General features: G+C 35.6%; 1 protein-coding gene across 1 annotated transcript in view; it reads left to right on the top strand.

The window, feature by feature from the left end:
• The window catches only part of LOC150098383 (leucine-rich PPR motif-containing protein, mitochondrial-like), a 446274-nt gene that overhangs the window by 150074 nt on the left and 268810 nt on the right, over positions 1-27390 (top strand). Inside the window, exons 14-16 of the mRNA XM_090405178.1 lie at positions 1124-1211; positions 5396-5493; positions 25230-25275. Coding sequence (XP_090261304.1) covers positions 1124-1211; positions 5396-5493; positions 25230-25275 — 232 coding nt within the window. The remainder of the gene's footprint in view (positions 1-1123; positions 1212-5395; positions 5494-25229; positions 25276-27390) is intronic.

Below are 27390 nucleotides of genomic sequence, written 5' to 3'. Positions count from 1 at the left end.
ACAGGCTTAGGGTATGTAGTCTTCAGTGTTTCGGTAATAGAAGAGAGGAAATATGATACAAACATATAAGTTGGTAAAAGATTTTTACAGCATAGCCACTAGTGAGATTTTACAGCTCATGGCAGGTTGGTGAAAACTAAGAATTCCCTGAAAACTGAGTGAGGGTGTAGCTTAGGATGTATATGAGATCTAGGTTCTTCTCTTGGTGTGTGTGTGTGTGTGTGTGTGTGTGTGTGTGTGTGTGTGTGTGTGTGTGTGTGTGTGTGTGGTGTGTAGGCTGCCAGTAGACATTGTGAGCACATGCTCAATAAATGTTTTTAAAGAAACATTTGATAGGTATTTACACTGTGTGGTGTGAAAGAGGCTCTTCCTCGATGACTCCCTTGTCTTCCTATAGGAGCCTGTGTAATAGTAGAAATAATGATTTGCCTTCAAGAAAAAAAAAAGGGTAAGAAATGTATCAAATTGGCCATGAGAATGTATGCAATTTACAGACAAAAAATACATGTTGAGGTTGATGATAGTTGTGTGTAGTTGGAGGATTACATGGGGGGGGGGGGAATTGCATGTAGTAGAATAAAGTGCCCTCCTCTCCTGTAATGAGTCCTTGGAATCCTTGAAGGTGTAATGTAATAATAAACACCGGCCAGAACTTAATGCTTACATTTACTTTTAACAGTGAGAATCTTATTGTATATGCTTTAATTATTATCATTCAAAATACATCAGCTTCACAAAGGTCCTTTAGTTGGAAAGATCTCAGTTTAGATCCTATTCTAGACATGAGGATTGTTTATAAGGGCTTTCATCTGAAGTCTGGTTAGTTGGTCTCAAACTGTGGTGCTAGGATTTTTTGGTGATCCTATGATCTGATAAAAGACTAGTAAGAAATGGGAAGGCTAATTTGCTCTCATTGTCAAAATACTGGCTCTCTGAGTTTTTCTTAACCTCTTTCTAGTTGAATATGTGTATATATATATATATATATATATATATATATATATATATATATATATCCCACCCCAGAATACTAAATGTATGATATGATTACAATATTTATGATTGGAATGAATGTAATATTTTAATTTAATTAATTATTTATTTTTTGTTGCTATTTGTCTAGGATCAGGGATATTGTATTGAAACAGTAGTTGCACCACTTGTTTGTAATTATCTTTTTAAAGCTGAAACTCAGAGAGCAGCAGAACTAGGTGAGAATATTATTTTTCTTTCTGTTTTTAACAATTCTGATTTTAATCTAGAATTTCACTGATTATACACAGTTCTTAAAATATACATCAGTTGTCATTATCAGACTTATATTTTTTAATAAAATCATTACAAGTTGACTTCCACTACAGCAAACATTGCTATAGCAAACTCACTATAATGTTCCAATCAAAGCCCTTAAGGTACAATGCCATGCTAAAAGAAATTCACCGTCGTAACAAGCAAACTATTATTCTTGTGGTCCCTTTGAGTTTTGCTATACTAGTTGAAGCGTCGACTGGTAATCAAATTTTTCTACTTAGGTCTTTTTTTAAATATATTCCAACTTTCCACTCAAACATGGTTTGTCTTTTGGCTCTATCCATGGTTTTTTGATTTATGGATATCTCCTAATAGAAAATTAAAGTTTAGGGACCATGCTACTGAGATGGATAAGTTATCACATCAAATAACTTTTTTTATGGACAGCCCATCCATGAGAGTTTGGTCAGTGTTTCACTTGTTTAATTTCATTATCATTAATTTTTTATGACTATTATTATGTATATAACATTGGCAAAAGTTTTTAACTATATAATATAATAAGTGCAAACCACATATCCTTATGGACGTGTCATATCCATAAGGATATGTGGGAACGTCCATTATGGGAAGGGTCACTACCCAGATCAGTTTTAACCTTTATTGAGGTCTCATCAGTGGGAGCCAGACCCAGAAGTAATACCAAGGTTGAAGTAATGCAGAAGTCATATTTCCATATACAAGTAGCCAAAAGGTGTCACAGCTTATTACTAAAATACTCTGGATTAGCGATAGATCTTGAAAGGTTTTCCACTTGGTTATACTATAAATTAAAGGTTAAAGGTGCCAATATTATATTGGCACCTTTAATTTAGAGTATAAAGATTTAAACCAAGAATTATATTCTTGCTTTAACCTTTATCCAAGTGTAAGCAACAAAGTTTGCGTGCGAAGTAATTTCATGACTGGGCAACTTGTGTAGAGGCTAATTACTTCACATCACTTGCCTTAGTATCCCACAATGCAAAGCACATATCCTTATGGACATGTATAATGCTGTGCATTATGGGAAGTAAAAAAAATGCATTATGGAACATAAAAAAAAGCATTATGTGGTTTCCCTCATCAACTGCTCTTGTCGCTTTATTATAAAAGGCAATCATATTACTAAAACAAGAGCATCCCTTAACAAATCTATGTTGACTCTCACAGATATAATTCTACAGATACAGGGTAAAAAAGTTCAACTAAAATTTCATCCCCCCATTAATGATGTATCATGTTCATTTTACAAAATTTTGTTTAAAGGAAAATGCAAAGAATTGTAAAATCATCAAAAATCCTTTGTATGTAATAATTTTATTATGAAACTGTGTTAAACAAAACATGTATCGCATTAAGTGTGACATGGTGTCCCTATGTTAGCACATTTCCATATATGGAAATCATTGCCAATGTGTGCTACACAGAGTCCAAGGCTTTATATAAGCTCTTCATAGGGTTTTCAGCCTTGGGTCCACCACCATGTGAAAGTCTGCTGTCGGTCATTGGAAAGAGAGGCATCTTAGGGTTTTGGTCCTTTTCCCTGGATTTCCTTTTCCTTTGCCATGTGAGCTCAACTGTTCATCACCAGAGCATCTCACATCAGGAAGGACAGCACAAGTCGCCATGGAGAGCTATGTTTTTTCTGTTACTGTTGATAAAGTCATTTTTGCTCTTTCTTCCATTTGGACTTTTTCATGTCTGCTTTTTATGTGTTTTTAATTGGAAAAGAAATACATTGTTATATAGAGGTTTTCTACAAATTTTGTTATCTTGCTCCTCGATCATCTCTTGTCCCACATCCAGATTAATCTCCCTATGAACTTTCATCTGATTCTTGTGTACCAGTTCTGGCATTGAAGTCTCCCATGACAATTTTGAAACAACATTTTCCTTTGTTCTAAAACTTCGATGGATATATCATCTTTAATTTCTTAATCAGAATGACTTATTGTTGGTGTGTAGAGTTGGATGACCTTGAGAGTGTATCATTTTGAGATCTGGATAACGTCTGCTATTTAATCAGATATATGTTGTCAAATTCTATGAAATTGAAATTCTCTTCAAATTTTTTGTTGATCAAGAACCTTACTCTGCTGATTATTTCCTTATCCTGGCCTCTATAGTGTAATAGAGGCCAGGATAAGGAAATAATTTTTTTAAATGAAGAATTTCTTCACCATTATGTCTACACACAATCCAGAATAGCCATGTGCTTTACTATTAAGTTCCAGGTCTACTTTCTCATGGCTGGTAACTTGCTGATTCTATGCACTCCAGCTGTCATGTTCAACTCCTTTCAACATGTTTAGGTAGTTATAATCTGGCCTCCATAAAATAAGGAACATTTCGTGGAGGCCACAAAATTTTATTCATATCATCTTGGAAATCTTCTTCTTCTTCTTCTTCTACAGCTTCTCCCACTTAAGTGGGGTCACTGTTTGTTATGAGTCTCCTCCACACCTTCCTGTCTTGGGCTGTCACCACATCCAAGTTCTTCATCTTTAAGTCCTCTTCTACCAGCTCCCTCCATCTCTTCTTTGGCCACCCACGCTTCCGCCTTCCTTGCACATCCATCTGAATGACCCTTCTTCCCACATATTCGTTCTCCCTCCTCATCACATGACCAAACCATCTCAACCTTGCCTCCTGTATTTTCGCTCCTAAGTTCGTAACTTTCACTGTTCCCCTGACATAGTCATTTCTCAGATGATCCTTTCTGGTCACACCGCACATCCACCTAAGCATTCTCATCTCTGCTACTTCCATCCTGCTGACGTTATTTTTCCTCAAGGCCACAGTTTCTATAGCATATGTCATAGCTGGCCTCACTACTGTCCTATAAATTTTGCCTTTCAGATTGATCGGCACCCTCTTATCGCATAACACTCCAGCCATCTCCCTCCAGTTCCTCCAACCCGCTTGTATCCTGCATCCCACTTCCTTCTCAGCTCCTCCATCTTCTTCCACTGTTGAACCTAAGTATCTAAAGTCTCTCACCTTCCTGATGACATTTCCTTCCAGCTCCAGATCTGTCTCCTGGCTGCAGTCTTTATTATAGATAACTTACTGAACAATTGTGGGAGAGTTGTTTTGGAATTGTGCTGCTTGCTATGATATATTCAGAAGTAAGGATTATGGCATTAATTTATCATATTAATGCAGACAGTTGAAGGGTACAAGTGTCCCACCGTTCATTCAGCTATGGTATGGAAGTGCTTATTGACAGGATTCAATAAATAATTATGAAAAATAAAAATTCTTTGGAATTCTTTATTGAAATTCAAATTTAAAGAATAAAAGGTGGATTGAGATGTGTATTTTCCTGCCATTTTCTAATGCCTGTAAAACTGCAATGTTCTTATTAGGCTTGATAATGCTGCCCATTTCCTGTTTAATTCTGTCATTTCTTTATGCATGTTGTTTGGATTTTCATTAGATTCATGAAGGCAGGTATTCGGTGCTGTTGCTGAATTTGGAAGTACTGATGTTTACATTTCAACTTATGAGAACATACAAAAAAGTAATGTTTTTTTTTTTTAAATTTCCACTGAATCAGAACTGGTTAATTTTTTTATTCTGAAATGCTATATATTTATTTATAGCATTTCAGAATAACATTTTAGAATATTATAGGCATTGTAGAATGCAGAGGTGACTATATCTCAATATAGTTACCTCTGCATTCTACACACTTCGGTCAGTGTTCGGGTAATTTGATAAAACTTCATCTTTATTGCTTTCTTAACTATATCATCCAACAAAGAATGATGTCCTCCCAAATGTTTCTTCAGTTTTGCAAAGAAAATTGAGAACCAAGTCTTGACTGTACAGTGGGTGGTCCAAGACAGTGAAATCCAATGAATTCATCTGCACTTGTTCATGAGAAAGAAAGCTGCAGTATAACATAATGACTCCTTTGAATACATGAAACTGCACCAAAGAGTAGGGAAGTCTAGGGAACAAGGGAAGTTTATTTTAAATAATAATAATAATAAATAGGAGACATTATTTTGCAGTATAACCTTATTATATAAATATTAAATTGTTAAACTTTATATTTTAAGCAAATTTGCACACTGAAATGTAATTTTAATTTTAGTGGAAAAATATCCAGCAGATCTTCCTCCATATACATCACTCATTAAAGTATTTTCATCTGCTTATGAGAAGACTGCAGATGTTGATAGTTTAGTAAAGGTATGTTTTTTGTATAGAATGAAAATAGATTTTTAAAGTCTCTTTTTATTACTGTTTTGCTAGACAAGCCACCATATTCAAAATATAGGACATACATATTAAGGATAATTAGGTAATTTGGTATTTATGTGATAATTTTAGGTTGAGAAATGAATTTCATTGCCCAGTGATTCCTAAGTTGATTGAGAAAAGTCCTATATTTATTCTGGGGATTTTCCCGAAAGCTTATTTAGTAGCAGGGCTGACATAGGCTAAATTTTGTTCTTACAAAAATGAGGTTTTTTTAAATTATATTAAATGTGTTTAAATGACAAGTGTACTTTTCAGAAGGTAAGAATGGCATGATGTTTGGTGCTAAACTTGATTTAGCCAAAAAAAAAAAAAAAAAATGTACAGCAAGAAAAAGCTGAGGAAGAAGAACAGATATGTGAACCGTAAAGAAAATATATACTCAATAACCAAAAAAAAAAAAAAAGCACGAATGGGACTAATAGTAGAGAGATAATGAATAAACTAAACAATGGATTTTGAAAAATAAAAATAATAAAGAGGAATAAAACATAAAATATCTACAAAACCAGCAGCGTGACTATGTGTGGTAGCCATTTCATAGGAATTCTCATCATGTATTTGAAAAAAAATTATAAACTTGCTCAGGATTATGTATTGAGATACTCATCATCATCATCATCAAATTCCTGCCATGTACCCTCAAGGGGTGTACAGGATATGACAGTACTACATGAAAAAATTACATCATTACTAACTTCCTATCTACAATTTTCCTCCAAATCAGTCTGTTACTTGTCAAGACTCCAACATTATCAGATCTTATATTTCTATCGTCTAAGGCACTTTGTACCGTATCAATCCACCTATATCTTGGTCTTCCTCTGGGTCGTTTTCCTGCCAACCTGGCAGAGAACACTTGTTTTGCTAATCTTTCCTCTCCCATTCTATTTAAGTGACCATACCATCTGAGATTAGCTCTGCTAACGCATTCCTGGATGCTGACAATGTCAAGTTCTTTCCTAATATCCTCATTTTTAATATGATATTGCCATTGATGCCATCTGTTCACGCCTCTAATCTTTCTCAGGACTCTCATATCTGCGGTCTCTAGTCTTTGTTGAAAGTTTATTTTTTCACTTGGTTAGAGTATAATAAAATTAGTTTAATCCTTTATCCAAGTGTGAGCAAACAAAGTTTGCGCCTGAAGTATCTTCAGGACTAGGGTAAAGTGATACAACACCAGGGCAACTCGTTGCAAAGGGGGAGAAAGCTACCAACACTCCTAACTCAGTATCTCCTATAATGCAAAACACATCTCCTTGCGGATATGTCTAATGTTATGCATTAAAGGAAGGGCCACTACCCAGACTAGTTTCGACCTTTATTGAGGTCTCTTCAGTGGGAGCCAGGCCCTAGTGGAAATACCAGGCAGAAGCATTAGCAGGTCATCTCTACCTATAGGAGTTGCCAAATGGTGTGCCACCCTTTTTTAATAAATTACTCTGGATTTAGAGAAAGATGTTGAAAGTTTATTTTTTCACTTGGTTAGAGTATAATAAAATTAGTTTAATCCTTTATCCAAGTGTGAGCAAACAAAGTTTGCGCCTGAAGTATCTTCAGGACTAGGGTAAAGTGATACAACACCAGGGCAACTCGTTGCAAAGGGGGAGAAAGCTACCAACACTCCTAACTCAGTATCTCCTATAATGCAAAACACATCTCCTTGCGGATATGTCTAATGTTATGCATTAAAGGAAGGGCCACTACCCAGACTAGTTTCGACCTTTATTGAGGTCTCTTCAGTGGGAGCCAGGCCCTAGTGGAAATACCAGGCAGAAGCATTAGCAGGTCATCTCTACCTATAGGAGTTGCCAAATGGTGTGCCACCCTTTTTTAATAAATTACTCTGGATTTAGAGAAAGATGTTGAAAGTTTATTTTTTCACTTGGTTAGAGTATAATAAAATTAGTTTAATCCTTTATCCAAGTGTGAGCAAACAAAGTTTGCGCCTGAAGTATCTTCAGGACTAGGGTAAAGTGATACAACACCAGGGCAACTCGTTGCAAAGGTGGAGAAAGATACCAACACTCCTAACTCAGCATCTCCTATAATGCAAAACACATCTCCTTGCGGATATGTCTAATGTTATGCATTAAAGACTTCAGGCGCAAACTTTGTTTGCTCACACTTGGATAAAGGATTAAACTAATTTTATCATACTCTAACCAAGTGAAAAAATAAACTTTCAACATCTTTCTCTAAATCCAGAGTAATTTATTAAAAAAGGGTGGCACACCATTTGGCAACTCCTATAGGTAGAGATGACCTGCTAATGCTTCTGCCTGGTATTTCCACTAGGGCCTGGCTCCCACTGAAGAGACCTCAATAAAGGTCGAAACTAGTCTGGGTAGTGGCCCTTCCTTTAATGCATAACATTAGACATATCCGCAAGGAGATGTGTTTTGCATTATAGGAGATACTGAGTTAGGAGTGTTGGTAGCTTTCTCCCCCTTTGCAACGAGTTGCCCTGGTGTTGTATCACTTTACCCTAGTCCTGAAGATACTTCAGGCGCAAACTTTGTTTGCTCACACTTGGATAAAGGATTAAACTAATTTTATTATACTCTAACCAAGTGAAAAAATAAACTTTCAACATCTTTCTCTAAATCCAGAGTAATTTATTAAAAAAGGGTGGCACACCATTTGGCAACTCCTATAGGTAGAGATGACCTGCTAATGCTTCTGCCTGGTATTTCCACTAGGGCCTGGCTCCCACTGAAGAGACCTCAATAAAGGTCGAAACTAGTCTGGGTAGTGGCCCTTCCTTTAATGCATAACATTAGACATATCCGCAAGGAGATGTGTTTTGCATTATAGGAGATACTGAGTTAGGAGTGTTGGTAGCTTTCTCCCCCTTTGCAACGAGTTGCCCTGGTGTTGTATCACTTTACCCTAGTCCTGAAGATACTTCAGGCGCAAACTTTGTTTGCTCACACTTGGATAAAGGATTAAACTAATTTTATTATACTCTAACCAAGTGAAAAAATAAACTTTCAACATCTTTCTCTAAATCCAGAGTAATTTATTAAAAAAGGGTGGCACACCATTTGGCAACTCCTATAGGTAGAGATGACCTGCTAATGCTTCTGCCTGGTATTTCCACTAGGGCCTGGCTCCCACTGAAGAGACCTCAATAAAGGTCGAAACTAGTCTGGGTAGTGGCCCTTCCTTTAATGCATAACATTAGACATATCCGCAAGGAGATGTGTTTTGCATTATAGGAGATACTGAGTTAGGAGTGTTGGTAGCTTTCTCCCCCTTTGCAACGAGTTGCCCTGGTGTTGTATCACTTTACCCTAGTCCTGAAGATACTTCAGGCGCAAACTTTGTTTGCTCACACTTGGATAAAGGATTAAACTAATTTTATTATTCTCTAGTCTTTGGTCAAGTGTTTTACTTCTGACCCAGCTCTCAGATCCATAAGTTAAAATTGGTTTGAACACAGTCTTGTATACAGCTAATTTAGTGTTCCGACTAATTTCTTTCTTATTCCATATGAATTTATCCAATTGACTTCCCACGATACCAGCTTTGCTGATTCTGTTGTCTATTTCTATATTTAGTTTACCATCTTCAGTAAAAATTGTGCCTAAGTAGCTGAAATGTTTTACTTGTTCCACAGGTTCTCCATTCACAACACAGTTGACATTTTCAATGATTCTGCCTATTTTCATTGTCTTTGTCTTTTTATTGCTGACCTTCATACCATATCTATTACAACAGCTATTCAATTTAGTCAGAGAATCTTGCAGACTTGTAGCGGATTTATTTAGAAGTATAACATCATCCGCATAAAGCAAAGAGCTGACATTAACATCTCCAATTTTGATATCATGTTTAATACCACTTTCCTTCATAATGTGATCCATATAGATAATGAATAACAGCGGGGATAATGTACATCCTTGTCTCACACCAGATTTAACATTAAACCATCTTCCTGTACTTCCTTCAATTCTAACTGCTGACTCACAACTTAAATAAAGACTAAGTATTGCTTGATATAATGCCCCATTGACACCATATAACTGCAGCGTATTGAATAGCTTCTCTCTTGGCACCTTGTCATATGCCTTTTCCAAATCGACAAAACTTAAATACAGATCTTTGTTATATTCCCATGCTTTCTCGACTATTTGTCGTAAAGTGAAGATCTGATCCTGACAGCCTCTATTTGGCCTGAATCCAGCTTGTTCTTCACCAAGCTTTTCTTCCACAATTCTTCTCAACCGTTTCTCAAGTATACTTGCATAGATCTTGCCAGGAACACTCAGTAGAGAAATACCTCTGTAATTCTCACATTCAGTTTTATTTCCCTTTTTATATATGGGTACTATGAGAGCTCTACTCCAATCATCGGGAATTCGTCCCTCTGTCCAGGCTTTCTGAACTATGCAGTGCAGCCACTGTAAGACTCTTATACCACCATACTTCAGCATTTCTGGTCGAATATCATCTACTCCTGCTGCCTTTCCACATTTCAAGCCTTTGATGGCTTTTTCTACTTCAAGTATGGATATGTATTCCTGACTGCATGCCTGGTCAGTGTTTTTTATCACTGTGCTGTCATCACTGCTTGTTTCATTTAGCAGTTTTTCAAAGTAATTACTCCATACTTCAAGGATATCTTTTTCTCCTGTTTTGATTTCACCTTTATCATCTCTAATTCCTTTTACAGCACTCTTTCCTCCATTCCTAAGCTTCTTCAACAACCTCCAGAATATTTTGCCACCTTCTTGATATTTATTTTCTATATTCTTGCCAAAGTCCTCCCATGACTTTTGTTTAGCTAGTTTTACACACTGTTTAGCTTTCTTACATTTGTCTCTGTATTCTGTAAGAGTAAAAGCTGACTTATTTGCCAGGAACTTTTGATATGCTTTCTTCTTTTCCTTCACTGCCTCTTTAACTTCCTGTGTCCACCAGGGAGTTCTGATTTTTTTATCTTTGCACACAACCTCACCACATGCCTCTCTGGCAGAATCAATCAATGTTTCCTTCAGAGTTTGCCACTGAATCTCCAAGGTTTGATTCCTGTTCTCAAACTCTTTCATTTTCTTTTCAATAATATTTCTGTATTTTAGTCTACAGTTTACATCTGAGAGCTGCTCAACTTTTATTCGCTTTAAAACTTTCTTACATGTTATTCTTTTCAATATGAAATTCAGTTTTATCCTGCTCAAGACTAAATAGTGATCACTTCCAATTTCAAATCCTCTGTACACTCTGGTGTCCTGCACCAGGGAGAAAACATCACTATCAACAATAACATAGTCAATGAGACTTTTCTTATTCCTAGCCTCTTCTCTCCATGTGAATTTGTGCACATTTTTATGTTGGAACATGGTGTTAGTAATAACCAGTCCATGTCCTGAGCAGAAATCCAACAGATATTTGCGATTATTATTAGCTTTGCTCTTTTCTCCAAATTTTCCCAAAAATCGAGATACTCTTAAATACATAATCTTGAATCACCTTTTGTTCTTCATCCTCAACTTTTCTTACCATATTTTTCATCTCAATCAAGTTCGGCATTGATCTTGTCATCCCTACCTTCTTAAAAGTTCACACATAGGTATGTCATTTAAATATTTCGAATATAGTTTGTAAAAAATTTTCATTTTAGTTAAAACAAAATTTATCCTCAGGTTGGAATATAGGAGTAGCTTCAATACCAAATAAATTTTCCTATTTCCACTACTGTTCCATATTTGATCTTTGCAACCGAATGAATTTTATACATGTTTTGCATATAATACTAGTATAGCTGACAAAAGCAAGGATTGTCAAAGATAAGAAATAGATATGAATTAAGCAAAATGAATTTTAATCCTAAATTATACTTGTATACAGCTCTAGAGTCTAAAAAATTCAGTCAATATATTTTTCATATATGTGCTCATATAATTTTCCTTAAATTGTTTTCACTTCCTAAAGTAATCTGTCTAGTCACCTAGTTGAAGATAGCAAGTATAACAATTTCAATCTCTTCTCCAACACTGTTTTTATTTTGAAGATGTGAATTTTAGACAAAAATGGGTATGAAGGTCTTGGTTTTGTTGTTGCAGAGCATAGTTTACTGTTTAGGGATACAAAAAAAAAAAAAAAAAAATATATATATATATATATATATATATATATGGATAAGGAAGAGGGTTAATAGGAAAAATAAAGAGTTCAACTTTTTAGTGAACACTAAGAAGTTAAAAACAGAAACCAAAGGTTTCTGTGTGCAAAATATTATATGAAATGTATGTTCTGATTCAGATAGACTAATGATAATTGGGAAGTAATTTTAGTTTTGGAATTCATTGCAGTACAATGGAGCCCTAAGTTCTTGGAAATAATAGATAAAAAAATGATTTAGTTTGGAAACCATGGAATGTGGCTTAAACACTGGATTCATGCAGGAAGTGGCTTTATGTAGATACTTATATAGAAATATGTGAATCTTTTCCTACTGTTGAGCATTACTACAGATTCCTTTGTGAAAATAAAAATTATGACCAGTTAGTTCTACAGAAGGATAGATCCAGAATTTTTATATTCCCTTGGCAAGTTTCATTGCATCTCTCTAGATCTCCAGCAAGATGTAGTAATCTGCATACTTCATTGTTCTCAAATAGCAGTCTTCCTTTTCAAATTCCATTACTGCCACCACAATAAGTTGGAATTTTCATCTACATAGTTATCTGTTTCTCTTATGTGACATTTCCAGTGATAACTTGCTTGGCCTCTAAAAGCTATTACTTAGTTAATATGGTGTATACATTGAATTTTTTGTCTTAATTTTTTATCTTAATCACAACACTTAATTTTTTCACAATTAGAAACTATTTTGATACTGAATTTCATATTAAAGAATTTATCATTATTATTACACGACACCTCCAGGGAGGGCACCTACTCTGAACTGTCTGTCTCCACCAATCACAACTAGCATCACCATTTACACCAAAGCCATCTACCTCCAACCACCACCAGTAGATTTTTACAGACAATCACAAACATCCATGCCCATGGGAGGATTTGAACCCGCAGCCTTTTGGCTAGAGAGCAGATATGCTAACCACTTGGCCAACCAGACCGGTGTAAAGATGAACTCAAATTTAAAATATCAACAATACATACATTTCAGACTTTTATCTTGTAAACTTGTTACACTGGAAGGTCTATTCAGATAGCCAAAGTCTGTAAGAACACATCACTTGATCAAGGCATTCCATTCACCATAAAACACTTCCCACCACCATCACCATATCAATTATGGCATCATAGAATAGAATAATGGCCATCAATGCGCTTCATACTTTCCTTGTCATACTAATCTCAAAGTGCATTGATTGGTAAATCATTTATTTATTTATTAATAAATTAAGGAGACTACAACAGTATTAAGAATAATTATTTTAATTTCCCAATGTTTTGACCTTTGTATTAAGGTCGTCATCTAGAATATGCACACGCACGCGCGCACGCACACACACACACACACACACACACACACACACACACACACACACACACACACACATACACACACACACGCACGCACACACACACAGACAAACTACGTTATATTTCAAACAGTATGCTAGGTGACAGTGATTTGATCAACCATTATTCTACTGGCCTGACCTCTAGTGTGGGGGGGGGACACTTTACATCAAAGCTATATCCTATTTATTTATAACATGATCGAGAAAATTCAGGAAACAATCCCCATAATCCATGGAGATTTAATGCAAAAGTAGTACAATAATCACTACACCAAGTTAAAGATCGGTGTTTACTTTTTTGATTAATAGACTGGCATTTTTAAAAAAGAGGTAAAGACAGTAATCTTCTTCCTAACTGCATCAAGCCAAAAAAAAGGAAATTTACCTCAGCAAAAGAATACAGCACTAAGAATTTACAACTATATGGAGAAAGCAATGCTCAAAGATTAGATTCATATTACTTGCAAAAACTTAGCAATTGCACAAAATCAGGTTCTAAATTTAAAATCAGAACTTTTCAATTATTTAAATCCAGATATTTGGGATGTCCTTGAAAGGATTACTGTCAACTCAACTAAACATACCCTGGAAACAATCAAAGTAAAACTTATAGCTAAATTTCTTAAATTGAAACAATGCATGATTTAAACATCCAATGGACAAATTTAAATTTCTCATCATTAAATGAAGTTGAAAACAGCCAACCACAAGCCAGTGATAATAGTAGCAACCAACTAGAAATAAGTGATAACAGGAGCAACCTTCACTGAACAGCGATGAACTGTTGCTACTTAGTAAAGGCCTAAACTTTGCTGTGGCACCCAGGGCAGTTAACAGATTGGATTTTATATATCATATTGAAAGATTCTCCCAACTACCATAGCTGATAAAATATGATTAGAAATCTCTAATATTTTGTAGATAAACTTTCAAACATTCAAATTTCCCTATCAGATATATTAGCTAGTTGTAGTTAATGGATATAGTTTCACTATTTGCCAACATTTCAGTTGAAGAATCAATAAATATACTTGAAAATCTTTTTCCGCCAGACATCACAGGTCTCTTCCAACATTGCCTAAAATCTTCATTCTTCACATGGAAAGGAAAATTTTACTGACAAATATATAGTTGTGCTATGTGCTCACTTCTATCACTTCCAATTGCCAACATACTGAGGAAAAAATTAAAGAATCAGTTATAGCTTAGGCAATGTTAAAACCACATATATGGTGGGGATATATGGATAGCATCTTTATTATCTAGAAACATATCCACTTGAATATTTTGTATATTTTCTGAATAATTGACATCCAAAAATAAAATTTACATTAGAAGAAAAAAAAGAATGGAAAATTATCATTCCTAGACGTCTTTGTCAACAAAAACATCGCTAGTGGATTAGCATTAGAAGTCTATAGGAAAGAAACCCACACAGGCAGGTACCTACAAGCAAGTTCGTTCCATCACCCTCTACAAAAATTAGGTATAATCAAAACCTTGAAAAATAGAGCTTTAAACATACTAAAAAATTATGAAATCAAACGAAAACAAGAACTTCAAATCCTATTTAATCAGTTCCACCATAATGACTACTCACAAAAAGGGTACTAAAGAAACTTTTATTTTCTTACAAGCCATCCCATGATAACCCAGAAATTAATTACAAATGCACAATTGTACCATACGTTGGCAATGCATCAAGAAAAATAGCTAAAATATTAAAGGCAGTCAACATTAGAACAGCTTTCAAACCAACCTTACTAAACTTTCTGCACTCTCTTAAAGACAAAGTTCCATTTTATAAACATCCAGGTGTATACAAGATTCTGTGTTCTTACGAAAAGATGTACCTATGTCAAACTGGGAGAAGTTTTGAAATCTGCAACAAAAACAGATATTTTTTGCAAATAACTACCAAGTTTTAACTTGTTTTTTTATTATTTTTTTATAGCTATAAAATATATCTAGCATAAATAAATAAAAATACAAGTGAAAACTCGGTTAGTTATTCAAAGAACATAACTGATGTAGAAAACAAAATGGGAGAAAAAAGCAGACTCATGGCACACATTCTCAAAGGACATCACATGGTAAATTGGCATGCATCCTCTGTGGCCTGCTTAGAAGCGAATTTGCTTCAACATGTTGTTCAAGGAGTTCTTGAAGGCGATTTGCTTGGTTTCACTAAATAGAAACCGAGGAATAATTCTTCATGACATTTGTAAGTCATAATTACTATGTGCACCTGTTCTAATGCAAGCAATCACATACAGAGTTTACACAACGATGTAGAGACTGTATGTGATATGCCTAATGATACTCGTGATTGAACTATCATTCCAGTCTTTTCAATTTTATAGATATTAGCAGCTGTTAGAAAACATTTTTTTTTGTTGATTTTTTTACTTATGTTAAACAACCTCTTGAAGATGTTGTAAAGCCTCTCTTTTGCATGGAGTGGTGGCATACATCTTCCTGTCTGTGTTGGTTGTTTTGTGCTATCTGTGTAATGAGAGACCCATATCAAAGTTGTCATTATGTTGTCTAAGTAACTGCTATCGATTCTTCTCATAGTTTGCAGTAAAATGGAATTTGTAATGATGTTAATCCAAGAAGAAGATGGCTACATGGCCATATTATCATTATTAGTAACCGTCATGAAGTAATTACTCATTGTCAGAAGCCCACTCAACCACCAATATATACATCATCACAAATGGAGTGGTTTTGATTAACTATCAACAAAAATGGAATCTTTAAGAGAATATATATATATTATGGCACAACAAAATGAAAAGTAGAGATAAGATTTAATTTTTCCAAGGAAAATTATGAAGACCCCCCCCCTTCCCTTGTCATTTTGCACCATGAAGAGATTGGATATTGGGGTCGCTTGGTGTCGCACTGATTAAATTGTCTGCTTGTCGAGAGCTCCTGAAAAGATTAGTAGTATTTTGTGTTAACATTAGATATTTTACTAGAATTTTAAGTAGTATTGTTTGCTTTTATTTCTTGGTGTGTCTGTGCAATTTTTGCGTGTTTTCTGTTATTTTAATTATTATTTTTAAGAAAAGATAGCGTACACATGGCACCGATAAAGAAAAAAATGGCGGCCAGGTCGCCATGTTTGTTTAAGAGTTTCGATGTAAACGAATTTATGCAATGTGCTGTCTGTGAGATGTATGCCTTGCAAAGAGCGGTGGGAGTCTGGTTAGAAAGTGATAGTGGAGTTAATATGTGTAGAAAGTGTAAAGAGAATGAGGACTTAAAGCGTGTTTCGTGTGTCGATAGTGATATCGTTAACGATAGTCAGCATGTAGAAAATGGCGGTGTGCTAGAGAATTGCGCGGTACTGCCAGATAGGTGTGAGAGCGTCGCTGAAAGTGTAAATGAAGGTAGAAACACAGAAAGAATGGATGATTTGATCGATAATGAAAATGGTGAGATAAATGCGAGTAGCGAAATTGCCCTTTTGAATGGTGCGATACACAGAGCTAAAAGACAACTGGAGCGTATGGAAAAATGTGTGTTGAACGTACCGACAAATAACTGGCGGAAGTCTGTGACGGCAAATAATAGAATGTTCGGAAACGTCAATAAAATGAAGGAGCGAGTGCTGTATGGGGATTAGCTATTAAGAGGCGTAATAATTGAGAGTTTAACGAAGTCGTACCAGCCAGGTGCGAACATAAAGAACGTCAGCGAATCTATTCGACTGCAAAAACAGAGGGTGAAAGAGATGATAATCGTGGCAGGAACGAACGATTTGAAAGAGGACAAAATGGAAATAATAGAGGATGTGAGGGAGTTGTTTGAGGTAGCAAAAGAGAAGAGTGAGAGAGTTAGAATGGTGAGTATCTTACCGCGGTATGACAGCAAAGTGTTTAGAAGGAGGGCCATAATTGCCAATGACTTTATGTGTGGGTTATGCATGAAGAGTGGTGTGGAATTTGTGGATGTGTGGAATGAGTTCGATGGGCGAAAGGACTTATATAAGATGGATGGGTTACATTTGAATGGAGTTGGTGTACGGAGACTTGAAAGAGTGTTGATGAATGATGTGGAAGTGGATGTACAGACTCAGGGAAACTAGATTTATTAAGGGGGGGGAGTAGATATGCAGACTTTAGGGGGGAAGTTAAGTGTATGAATGAGTATATTATACCCAAGGGAGTACGACGGACAACAAATCAGAATGGGATAGTTATTATAAGGCATCAAAGTAGGGATGGGACAAATGGGCTTCTGCAATTCATGTACACTAATGCCAGGAGTATTAGGAACAAGAAGGAAGAGTTTTTGGCCATGGTTGGCACTTCCAGGCCACAGGTTGTCGGTATTAGTGAAACATGGCTGACAGAAGATGATAAAGCTAGTGGGATTGAATGCGACGGGTATAGCGTGTTCAGGAGTGACAGGGTGAATAAAAAGGGGGGAGGAGTGTTATTGATGATAGCTGATGAGCTTCAGCCAAGGAGTATAGAAGTTGAACTGCAGGATGGGGAAAAAAGCACATTTGAGGCTGTTTGGGTGCTGCTATAGACCGGATGATGGAGTGGATGGTGGGGATAGTATGCATAAGCAAATAGAAGAAATGAGTGGAAGGAGAGTAATTATTATGGGTGATTTCAATTATGGTAACATTGACTGGAAAGAGGAGAGGGCACATGGGAGGAAGGAATTGGATTTTATGTGGTTATTAAGGGACAACTATCTACAGCAACATGTATTGGAAAATACCAGGGGGCAGAGAGTACTGGACCTAGTAATTGCAACTGAGAATGTGGCTGTAACGAATATGACCATGTTGCCACCAATTGGTGAGAGTGACATTAAGGTCATGACTTGGGAGGTGGCTAAAGGAGTCAAATTTACAATTAAGACAGGGTACATGTGGAATTACCGGGCTGGTAAGTATGACAAGCTTAGGTGTGTGCTTGGCTCAATGCCATGGCATGTAAAACTGCAAGGGCTGGATGTTGATAGTGCATGGGAGGTGGTTAAGAACTGCTTGCAGGAGGCAATGGTTGACTGTATACCAAGAGTCCGAATAATAAATCAAGTAGGGGTTAAATGGATGAATAACACTATTAAGCTTGAGCTGCAAAAAAAGAAACAATTGTGGAGGGAATTTAAGGAGAAGGATGACCATCAGGTGCAGGAACAGTATAAAGCTCAGGCCAGGATGGTAACAAGGGTGGTAAGAAAAGCAAAAGCAGATTACGAAAGGAAATTGGCCATGCAGGCTAAAGAGAATCCCAAGCAGTTTTTTCAATATGTTGCAAGTAAAAGGAAAAATGCTCATGGTAGAATGATCTTAAAAAATGCTGAGGGTAGGGAGGTAACCGAATCAGTCGATATTGTGGAATTACTGAATGAGCACTTTGCAAGAGTATATCATCCAGGTGGTGACTTTGCAGGAATGGAAGAACCAACAGCTTATACTGGAATTGTGATAAATGAAGTAGAGGTAACTAGTCTATTACAGAACCTCAATGTCAATACATCTGTGGGATTGGATGGTATACCAGCTCGTGTCGTACGTGAAGCAGCCAAAGAATTGTCAGTGCCCTTGACCATTTTGTTTAATTTGAGCCTCAGGACTGGGTCATTCCCAAGGGGGTGGAAAGAGGGGAAAATAGTTCCACTACACAAAGGTGGTTCCAAGGCTACTGTTGAAAATTACCGGCCAATCAGCATAACAGGAATCATTATCAAGGTCTTAGAGAAAATAGTCAAGAGGAAAATACAAGATTGGATAGAAGAAAATGGGATACCGTATCGGGGACAGCATGGTTTTGTGAAGGGTAGGTCATGCCTCAGTAACTTGCTCAGGTATTATAACACAGTGACGGCTGAGCTGGATAAGGGTAATGGGTTTACAGTGATTCTACTGGACCTTGCTAAGGCCTTTGACAGGATACCACATGGAATTCTAATCAGTAAATTGCAGCATATGGGAATGGACATAGGGTTGGTGAGATGGATAGGAGGGTGGTTGACAGAGAGATATCAGACAGTGGTTTACTCAGGAGTAGAGTCCACAAGACGGGCTGTGACTAGTGGTGTACCACAAGGATCTGTTCTTGGACCACTGGTGTTTAATTTGTTCATAAATGATATAGGAAAGGATCTGAGAGGAACAGTTCATTTGTTTGCGGATGATGCGAAGTTGGGTAGGGCAATAGTGAATGCAGATGACGTCAAAATTTTGCAGGATGATTTGGATAGATTGGAGGTCTGGGCTAAGGAGAATGGATGTCAATTTAATGTGGCAAAATGTAAGGTTATGCATTTTGGGGTGAAAAGATTGGCGGCAGTTTACTGCATTGGTGGAACCGTGCTCCAGGAAATTGATGAGGCACGAGATTTAGGAGTGTTGGTGGATAAGGAATTGAAATTTAGGGGACACATTGCAAAAGTGGCCAAATCAGCTCATCAAATCACTTGGTTGCTGAAGAATACGTTGACAAGCAGAGACAAGCAGGTTATTGTTCCTCTGTATCGAGCCTTGATAAGACCCCATCTCGACTACTGTGCTCAGATTTGGTCACCTAGGTTTCTTCTTGATGGGGAGGAGGTGGAGAGGATCCAGAGGCGAGTGACCAAGATGATAGCAGGTCTGTGGAATGAACCGTATGAGAACAGGTTGAGGATTTGTGGGTTGCAAAAATTGGTTGATAGGCGGAGGAGGGGAGATATGATTGAGACATTCAAATTACTGAAGGGTTTCTATAAAATTAATTCAGAAGATATTTTTGAGATCAGGGCTGGTTGTGGGAGGACTAGGGGACATCCATGGAAACTGGGCAAAAGTGTGGTTAGTAAAGGTGTTAGAGCTGGGTTCTTTACTTTTAGAGTAGTGAATGAGTGGAATGCGCTCCCTGAGTCTGTGGTGGATGCTGTGACAGTGAATGAGTTTAAGGCGAGGTATGATAGATACTGTAAGAATGTCGAATAGTTGTGATGAATATGATTTTGGGCCTCCCTCGATGAGTCTAATGACTCCCTGGAGTTGCCCGTAATAATAGTAATAATAATAATCCAGGAATATACTGGTCTTAAGGCTAAACATGGAATTTTCTCAAGCCACTTCAGGCTTCTGTAAAGCAAGGTGATGACATGATTTTCTTGCATGGTATGCAGAAAATCATCTGTCACCCAAAAACATTCACCAATGTTATTATTTATTTTATTTTATTTTTTAAAACAAACCTTAGAAACTCAAGGAGCTGTGTAAGTTTGCATAGAGCAGGATCATCATTGGATTGAAGATCAGGTCTGAATCCCACATAAAACATGAGTGTTTTATAAACATTCATGCTTTATGTGGGATTCATCCTGCAGCCCTGGTAAATAAGCAGTGGCTTGTATCAACTAACTGCAGAGGTAGGCATGTCACAGATTTATTACTCAAGAATACGCCAACATGGATGACAACCATATTGATGAATATGGAAAAAGAAACACCATAAGACAATTAGAGTGAGATTCATTTATTTATGATAAAGGCATTTTTAATAAGACCAATTTGTAAAGCAGATTATGTGAAATTATGACAAGAGGTGAGAAGGAAATAAGAGTTACATTGTTCTAGCATTTTTATAACCTTCAAAATTTCAATCAGGAAAGCACTCATATTGCTGGTATTTGCCAGCAGCATTATTCTTTTGGGGATGTATTTAGCTTGCAGTTCCTATTCATATTCAGACTTAGCTTTCCATACAGAATGTGAGCATCTTTGTAACTCGTTTGGCCTGCACCTTTATAATTTTAATGATTGCAATCAGTCTTGCATGTGATATTCCTTTCACATCATGATTTTCTTGAGAATGTCTTGCTTTATGAGATTGAACATCAATTTCATGTCTGTTCTGTTTATTCCTCAAATTTTATCATTGGACTGAATCTAATATTCTCCTTGGTCATATTTCTTTCTCTGTAGTTGGGCAGAATAGCCTTTACTGAATGGACCATCCACATACTTAGCCACTTCACAGATCAGTACAACAAAATCTCTGTCATCAACCAGAGACAGAACAGTAACTGAAATTCCCTTTGAAACTGTAGTCAGGTCTAACATTCTGTTGTGTCAGATTCTTTCTGTCACATGCTGCTTGAAGTTGTCTTGCAACAGCTGAATCAATTTATTGTCATTCTTATTATGAGATTTCGCCACTACATAATCAATGTTCAGATAATTAAACTCACCCATCTGGTTACTCTGGCTATGCATATCAATTTCACCAGCAACTAATCCACTAAGTCTGGAACAACACCACACCAGGTATTTCGTCTTGTTAAACCCCACCTTGCATCAGATAGTGTCAAACTCGCTGCTACAAGGAAAATTGTTACTGATATTGCAATCATAGCTTTTGACCCTAACTGGACTCAAATCTTCCTTTATCATTAGCAACACACCAATCCAATCCTGTGTTCTTCCTCTTTACTAAAAAAAATACTATATTTGTTATATTTTGAGCTTGATTGCACCAACTATGTTATTCTTCACATATATCTATCCTATATATGATAGATATCCTGCATATCTTTCCTGTATAATAAAGTCAGTCATGGAGTAAGATAATGTATTATTATATTTCTATTTTAGTTGGTTAGAATGTTTTAAAGTACTATGCATCCATTTTACTTCATGCAGTTTGTTCTCCTAACTCTGGAAATGCCATCAGATATCCTTCTCCTTTGACTTATTCCATGCACAAAAAATCTCTGTCATCAACCAGAGACAGATTACTAATTTTTCTACCAGGCAGTTTCTAAAGCTAGGACACTGATTCAAGCTGTCGTTTTAGCTTATAATCACTTAACACACATTCTCTTTCCCTTCTTAATCAGAGCTTTCACATGACTTGTCACCTCCTTGTCAAAACTCTATGATCCCTTTCACAATTTCATGAGCACTTCACAATTGCATGATGAGAGAGAGAGATTCTCAGAAATCTTATTTATAGAGAGGGATTCTCAGAAATCTGTTACTACATCCATGTTCTTGCTCCTTCATTTCCTTACATGCTGCTTAAGGGAGCTATCTCTTAATAAGTCTGTAAATGTTTTTTTTTTGTTTGTCTTGTCTTACATACTTTCTGCTTACTCCAATCTAAAACCACATTGAAATTACTCATAATTGATGGTTCTCTTTTAAAATCCATGATGTTTATTGCAGTTCATAGTCCTCTTCAGATGATACAAGTCTGTAGAAGTGACCAGCTGTGCATTTTGTCCTACTAACTTACACTCTAAACTCCTTATCTGTATTATTACTCCTACAACCATCACCATTTGAGATTTCTACTCTTTTTGGATTTAATTTGTCTGAATTCTGTTCACACTCTTTCAAAATCTCACATGTGGAGTGATATTTAAAACACACACACACATGCAAAAAAAAGCCATTAGCAACCCTTTGACTTCCTATCTTATTTTTCTTCTCTGAATATACTGTACCCACCACATTCTTTTTTTATAAGGTTGTCCTCACCTGTCAACTAAGTCTCGTTAATATCATTTTGTCCCTTTAGTTTTGATCTTGCAGTAGCAAACATGCATGAAACTTGGCTCAGTTGACATGCCAAGGCATTCAACTAAATTTAAAAACCTGATTAGTTTAAATAAGCAGCCTGAGATTCATTGCCATACTTATCTCTTTGCATATCATTTTCCCCAACCAGTACAATTATTTCTTTCATTTAATCTATCTACTTTCTTATGTTCTTGGTGCTGTCACAAATCTTTGCACACCTGAAAAGCACATCTTATTCTTTTAGACTCTAATCATGAAATCACAATACATTCAGTGGCGTAGGTAGCGGGGGATGTGGAGGGGGCGGTCTGCCCCGGGCAGCACTTTCAACCTTTTTGAACTTTTACAATTAATTCTAAAATACAGTCTCTTGAGAACTCAGTTCCAAATATTGTAATACTACTGCAAATTTTCCTCACAATTTCTATAAGTGTTGCTGGTTGTGAGAGGAGTTTTTCTAAATAAAAATTTAGAAATATTTAATTAGAATTAAATTAAGAATTAAATTTAAAAAATTAAGAATTACCTACATTACTATGAAATCGACTTCACCAATGTCATCGACGATTTTGCTAACAGAAAAGCAAGAAAAATAACATTTTAGAATGTTGAAATTAATTTTTACTTCAAAAATAAACACAGCATTTTAATTATTTCCTTATACGTTGTTTTGACTTTTTGTAGTATTTTTGGTGTGTGTTGAGAGGGGTGGCAAACTCAGGGACTGCCCAGGGCGGCAACAGCTCTAGCTACGCCACTGAGTACATTACCATATCCTTTTCATTTTATTCTGCTTCTTTGTACTTTCCTTTGTTTCTTTTTGTGTTGTGTCTAGTTTCTTATTCTCTTGCTACTTACCAAGTGCTTTTCCAGTCTCTTCAGTTCCTGTTTGGAATTGTGAAGTACTTGTCACATCATCATCAGTTTCTATCAGTGTATTGAGCACTGCCATGCACTCACATACCTCTGTTTATACTCTCATTCTTTCTTGCACATGTTACTACCGGCCATGACAGCTCACTTGAATGCCCACTTTCATTTAATAGCTTTCATTCCTCCAAATGCTTAATCAGCATATTTGAAATATTTTATCACCATTATCTCCTTTTTCTCTTAAGTTACATTTACCTTGAGTATGTCACATGTGCTACATTGTTATGAAATTGTTCTTGAAAATTCAAAAGATTATCTATCTCCATTATTATACATACTGAATAATTTATCAGTATATAATTTATATAATATATAAAAATGCACATCCAAATGCTGCACGGTGAATTAAAGTGATATCATAAACTAGATCTAACATAAATTATACAGTAATTCCACTTAAAAAAAAAAAAGAAGAAGAAACTTTTCTTCAAAGACACTTTACAGTAATAAACTTCTTCCATGCACCTATGAATAACTGTTACAGCCCTTTCAGGAGATCACACATCCCACAGTAGTGAGAAATGGTAAAATACAAAAATCCCTATCCTAATAAATTTGCATGGAGGTCTATTCCCAATTTTATGAAATAATTGGCATTGAGGTGTAACTTCAGATTTAAGAAAGAACTTACTAATTGACATTTGATAATTGAATGTGCAACTATATAATACAAATAATAACCAGCTTTCTTAATATTCATGGAATATTTACAAACTTCTACTAGCATAACATAAAGAGTGAATTAATGTGTAATTCATGTAAGTTTAGATTTATAGTCTAAATTAATATTTGCCACTTTAAACTTGCAATATCTTAATTTAGCTTTCCTCTAACTATAATAATTTCTAGTAAAGACACTTAAAGTTCTGATGTACAGATTAGAATAAGCTATGCATTTAGTTATAGATTTGCAATACTGTAAGAAACAAACAAAGCAAATTACATTTATGTAAAATTTTTACATAATTGATGTTGTTATCATCATTATTAATAAATGTTTCTATTTATTGAAAGTCTTAACTTTTTGTGCATATCATTCTTAGTAATTTCAGACTCTATTTTTTTTTTTATCTCCTATACTGTTTCCTTGTAAAGACAATTAAAATCTGTTATCAGTTGTTTGTTTTCAAAATCTGGTTTTGAATTATTTTCCTAATAAAAATGTGAACGAAATGGTAAAATGTACAAAAAAAAAGTACTCTTCTAAAAGGGAAAGTGCATGGAATCTATTATAAAATGTAAAATGTCAAAATTTTAAAGTTAGCCTACACTATTTATAAATAAATAAAATATATATACACCAAAATAGTCTCTAAGATGCCACTGTATATATAATTACAACCTTATGAAAGTTGCTTGGAGTAAAATTATGAATATTTGAAATAAATTTCCAAAGCTGTTATACCATCATTCATGTTACAGTTATATTCAAACCCACAACTTTTTGGTAATGAAACAGTTTTCAAGGCCAGCTCTGATATACATAATACATATATACATACATATGCAATTATTATGTGTGTAATTTACTTATTATGCATCGGTTTCTTCAGCATTGTCTTGGGTAATGCTGTTTCTAGCAGAAAGTATTGCTGTTGTCTTCTTCTTTTTTTTTTCTTCATAAACTAAATCTTTTCATGTTAATTTTTTCTTATATACACAATATTTTTTTCTTTCATATATAGCTAATGAAATCATTGCAAGATCCAAAGAAAGAACGTTCTCAGTCAGGTGAGTCATTTAGAATAATGCTGTCTTATGTTCTTTTGGTTAATTTTCAAGTAGAAACACAACTGTTTATGGATATGAATAATCAAATTTACTTATTGTTATTATTATCCAAGTTATTCTAGGAAGTCCTAGGACTCATCGAAGAAGCACTTCTTCCAGGTCACACAGTATGTAAATATCTATCACATCTTTATAAACATCACCAAGGACACACTTGCAACATCAACTGGTAGCCCACTTACCACAGTCTATCAGAAGAACCTTGATCTCACATGCTTCCTAAACCATAGTTTCCAGGGATGACCATAAGATCCTCCTCCTCCTTCCTCCCCTTGCTTCCATAAATTTTAAAATCAAATCTCAGTTGTGTATATACTGTAAGATCCTCTTACCAGTATGTGTTTCTTTCATATATCTCCTCTCTTCCATCAATCACTTAAACTTTAAAGACCATATACCCTCAATGTGTCCACATATGTTCAGTTCCATAGGTAAGTTATTATTTTGACTCTGCTGGAGCTCTTCATTTGTGTCCTCATTTCCTCTGAACCCAAGTGACTATATCTGAGTGCATTAGTCAATATATAGTTTTATCAAAGCTTTCTGAAGGAAAAATAACTTCTTTATTAATACAAGTTAGTGCTTCTCTTTAACATTACAGTTATCTAATGTAGTGACCTAACCATCTTAGCAGTGTGGGCCTTAACTTTCTGCCATCATTCCCTGGGTCTCTTGCTTCATTGATTATTTGTTGCAAATTATAGTTAATATATTACTCTGCTTCAATATCCTCAATTAAAAATGCTTACCCTTGCACTTAGCAACATTGAACTGATACTCATTGTCCTTTATCCACTGAACCAGTTTGTTCAGATTAGCCTGCAGAGATCTATATCAGAAATGTCTCTTTCTAAGTTTGCATCATCAGCAGCAATTATTTGCTGCTGATGACACAAACATGACGGGAGATAACATACAGTCAAATGTGTTGGCATTAGGCTTGACTGTATATTGTCTCCCTTCCATGTTGGGCAAATGTAATTTGCCCAACATGGGATGACCACAAAATTTTTACAAGATTTTCAATATATATGCCATGCCAGTTTTAATTTTTTGTAGAATTTTATTTGTAAAATTAGTCTATATCATTAAGAAGGCAATTCTTAATGATATAGAAAATCTCAAATATAATTCTGTCTAATTTCAAATTATATACGTACACACATGTGTATATATATATATATATATTCTTTTTTCACCATTAAGCCTAGCTGCTTGTAATATGCTACTGTTTTCAAGACCTTCTTATCATCTTTTTTTCTTCATCTTATACTTAAGTATAAAGAGCTAATAAGCTTCATAGTGCATATAGCACGTAGTGCAATACTTCCGGTATTGCACTACGTGCTAGGGTCACTTGCATTTGCTCACGCCAGTGGTCGCCGATACTTTATAGTTTACTATTCGGCAAGAAACTCTCCGATTCCATCTTTGAGTTTCTTATTCAGTTTTAAAACTATGTGGGTTTTAATATCCCCTTAATTTAAATAATGTTTTCATTGCTGAAATGAAGCTTATTAGCTCTTTATACTTAAGTAACTTAATGGTTGCACCTGTTTGGAAACTCGCATCGCAGAGTATATAAGTTCTTTTCGCTATACGCTTCGGTATTAGGTCTAGCTACTGATGAAGCCTCAAAAAAGGCTGAAACCGGTCTGGGTAGTGACCTCCCTACCATAATGTAATAACAGCATGCATTTCCTAGGAAATGTGTTTTTACATTATGGAAAATACCTAAGAATAGCAATCAGAATTTACCTACTTTGCTGCGAGACTTCCGGTATTGCACTACGTGCTAGGGTCACTTGCATTTGCTCACGGCAGTGGTCGCCGATACTTTATAGTTTACTATATTCGGCAAGAAACTCTCTGATTCCAATCTTTGAGTTTCTTATTCAGTTTTAAAACTATGTGGGATTTAATATCCCCTTAATTTAAATAAAATTCATCTTATACTTTTCTTTCCCAATTTTTACTTTGTTTTCTGTACACAGTTTATAGCATTTGCAGGCTAATCTGAACAAACTGGTTCAGTGGTTAAGTAATGAGACAATT

Source organism: Typopeltis vanoorti, chromosome 15, assembly GCF_054136105.1.
Source record: "Typopeltis vanoorti isolate ZY-2024b chromosome 15, IOZ_Tvanoo_1.0, whole genome shotgun sequence".
Classification (NCBI taxonomy): domain Eukaryota; kingdom Metazoa; phylum Arthropoda; class Arachnida; order Uropygi; family Thelyphonidae; genus Typopeltis; species Typopeltis vanoorti.
Note: the sequence above shows the minus strand (reverse complement) of the source record. Positions and strands in the feature narration are given on the sequence as shown.